Genomic DNA, 2476 nt, shown 5'->3' on the forward strand with positions numbered 1-2476 from the left:
CACATTGAGGCAGGGGCAACCTTGCCTCTTCATCCGTTTTTTCAGGGGGTGGCCAACTATTTCAAGGTTTCTCCCTTCCAAATTACCCCAAACAGATATAGAGGGCTTTCTGCTCTTTATATCCTGTATAGCCATAAGAAGTGGCCCATTCTTACGCCACATGAGATCAATTATTTGTTTGATCTCAAGTCCAACCTCAATCACAACAACACGGGGTTCTTCCACTTTTACCACCAGGAATCTGCCTGCACTTTCCTGAGTGAGATCACCCACAAGTCCAACATGGGAAAGTACTTCTAGGAGTACTTTTTAACACCGAATTTGGTCGCCAAAAATCTAGCCTTCATTGAAGGAGGTAAATTATTTATTCCCTGGTCGCTTAATTTCCTTTAGCTTTTCTGCACATTCCTTAGAACTTCGGTGTCATTTAGGTCCGTGGCGTTGACCAACTCCTACTCTAGAGATGGAGTTACGAGCAGCATCCATGGCCAGCGTGACCGACATAGAAAAAAGTGTCAAAGAGCTAGTCACGGAGAACAATCTATGGCTGGTTGGCCTTTTGGCGCCTCACCAGGATGTGAGGGAATCAACTGCGAGGAGTGCTACTGGTGGAGGAGTTCCCGAGCAACACCAAGATCTGTCACAACCTCCGAGGAGGAGGACAATGAGAGTGACCATCAGGGAACCCTCCAGCACCCCACGAGCAGCTGTTGCCCCTGCTCCACCAGGAAAGGGAAAGCAGAAGGAATCTGAACACCCCGAGCCTATTCTTGAATCTTCAGATGAGAACGGTACTGACTTCTCACTCTTAGACAATTTTCCCATTCCCTGTCATTTATTTGACGGGGATGACAACTTTAAATACATGCCTAATGTAAATTCAAACTTCTTCAAGGAAGTGAGTGAGTGTAGCAGTAGTACAATAAATAATGTAGCGACCAGTAGTTGTAGCTCGAGTATTGCACTTGTAATTTTTTTTATCTTATTTCCTTGATTTAGTAAGTATCTTCATCTATATTGCCTGATCGTTCATTTCTATTTTGTAGTCATGTCAGCTGAAGATCTGTTCGACCTGTACAACGAACTTGAACCCGCCGCTCCTCCGAGCAAGAAAAAAGGGAGTAGGCAACACCACGGAGAGAGCAGCAGCAACCCTCTGACAAAAAAGGTTCGGACTGCGGATCCTCCAATGCCAGCTCCTTCCAAGGAAACAACACCTCCTCCAGCTCCCATCGACCGAACGTCTCCGCCAGCCCCTGTCAACCAGACACATCCTCCAGCGCCTGTTAACCAACCTCCTCCAGCTCTTGCTGACCAGACACCTCCTGATCAGACAGGAGAAGATTTGACAAACATTGTGCTTAGTTCGGCCAAGGATACACTGACTAAGCTATCGAGGCACCGATGCAGCCGAGAGGCCATCATCGGTACCGACTCCATGGAGGTCGACCAGATCATTAACCGCGCGCTTAACGAAGTGCTCAGCGTAAGTTTCCATTTACTGCTGAGCTTTATTTATTTATCTTGTCATTTTATTTCTACTAACAGTTTTACCTTCTTGTTGATCGCAGGGAGTTCTAACCATGAGCGCTAGCTGGCGTCGCTTGGGAGCCCTGACTGCTCAATATGAGAAGAGACTTGGTGAGCAGCTTAAGGCATCCGAGGACAGACATGCTGAGGAGCTTGAAGCGTCCAAGGCCAGACACGCTGAGGCGCTTAAGATGGCTGAGGCAAAATACACCAAGCAGCTCGAGGCAGCCAAGAAGAAAAACGCTGAGCTGCTCAAACAGAAGGGTAAGCTGGTCGAAGAGCTGAAACAGCACCAGGCTACTTTGATCAAAGCCATCAAAACTAAAGAGAAGTACAAGGAGGCTTCTTTGCTTAATTTTAAGGAAGCCTCTAAGCTTCAAGATGATCTGGTCATCAGAAGAAAGGAGACTGAGAGGTTGGAGGAATGCGTCAAAGAGCTCGAGGAGACCAATGCCAGTAACCTGGAGAGGTACAAGGGGGCCACTTTCAGATGCTTTTATATGTTCTGGAAGCATAACCACAAGGTGGACTTCAGCTATCTCTCAGAGCGTATGAGGCAGACTGAGATAAACAGGTGCCTGGCCCGCCTTGAAGAGGAAGAGCGAGTGAGAGTTCCAGGATCCCCTGAAATCTCTTTGGCTACGGGCATCAAGGGCGTAGATGAGGAAATTGGGGCCTCCGTCGACCAGCAAACTCCTCAAGATCCTCCGGCTTCATAATATTTTTTTTGTAATTTGGGACACACGGACCTCGGTTCGTAGTGTCAAGACAATATAACCTTTGCTGCACGGGCAACTTTTTCTTTTAAACAAAGAATTACATCCGAGCGGTAACTGCTCGCGGTGTAAAACAATTTACTTTTAATATTTGGATATTATAATACTTGTAATATATTACAACATCCTATCCGCATGACTGAGCTTAGCATAGTACTTTTGTTTGATTT

General features: G+C 46.5%; 1 protein-coding gene across 1 annotated transcript; it reads left to right on the plus strand.

Moving 5' to 3' along the window:
• The first annotated feature begins 463 nt into the window (after positions 1-463).
• LOC133830212 (uncharacterized) lies at positions 464-2249 on the plus strand. The gene is made up of 4 exons (XM_062260138.1): positions 464-791; positions 1047-1486; positions 1572-1945; positions 2066-2249. The coding sequence occupies exons 1-4, from the start codon at positions 464-466 to the stop codon at positions 2247-2249; spliced, it is 1326 nt and encodes a 441-aa protein (XP_062116122.1).
• The last annotated feature ends 227 nt before the right edge of the window (positions 2250-2476 follow it).

The sequence above is a fragment of the Humulus lupulus genome, chromosome 1 (genome assembly GCF_963169125.1).
Source record: "Humulus lupulus chromosome 1, drHumLupu1.1, whole genome shotgun sequence".
Lineage (NCBI taxonomy): Eukaryota > Viridiplantae > Streptophyta > Magnoliopsida > Rosales > Cannabaceae > Humulus > Humulus lupulus.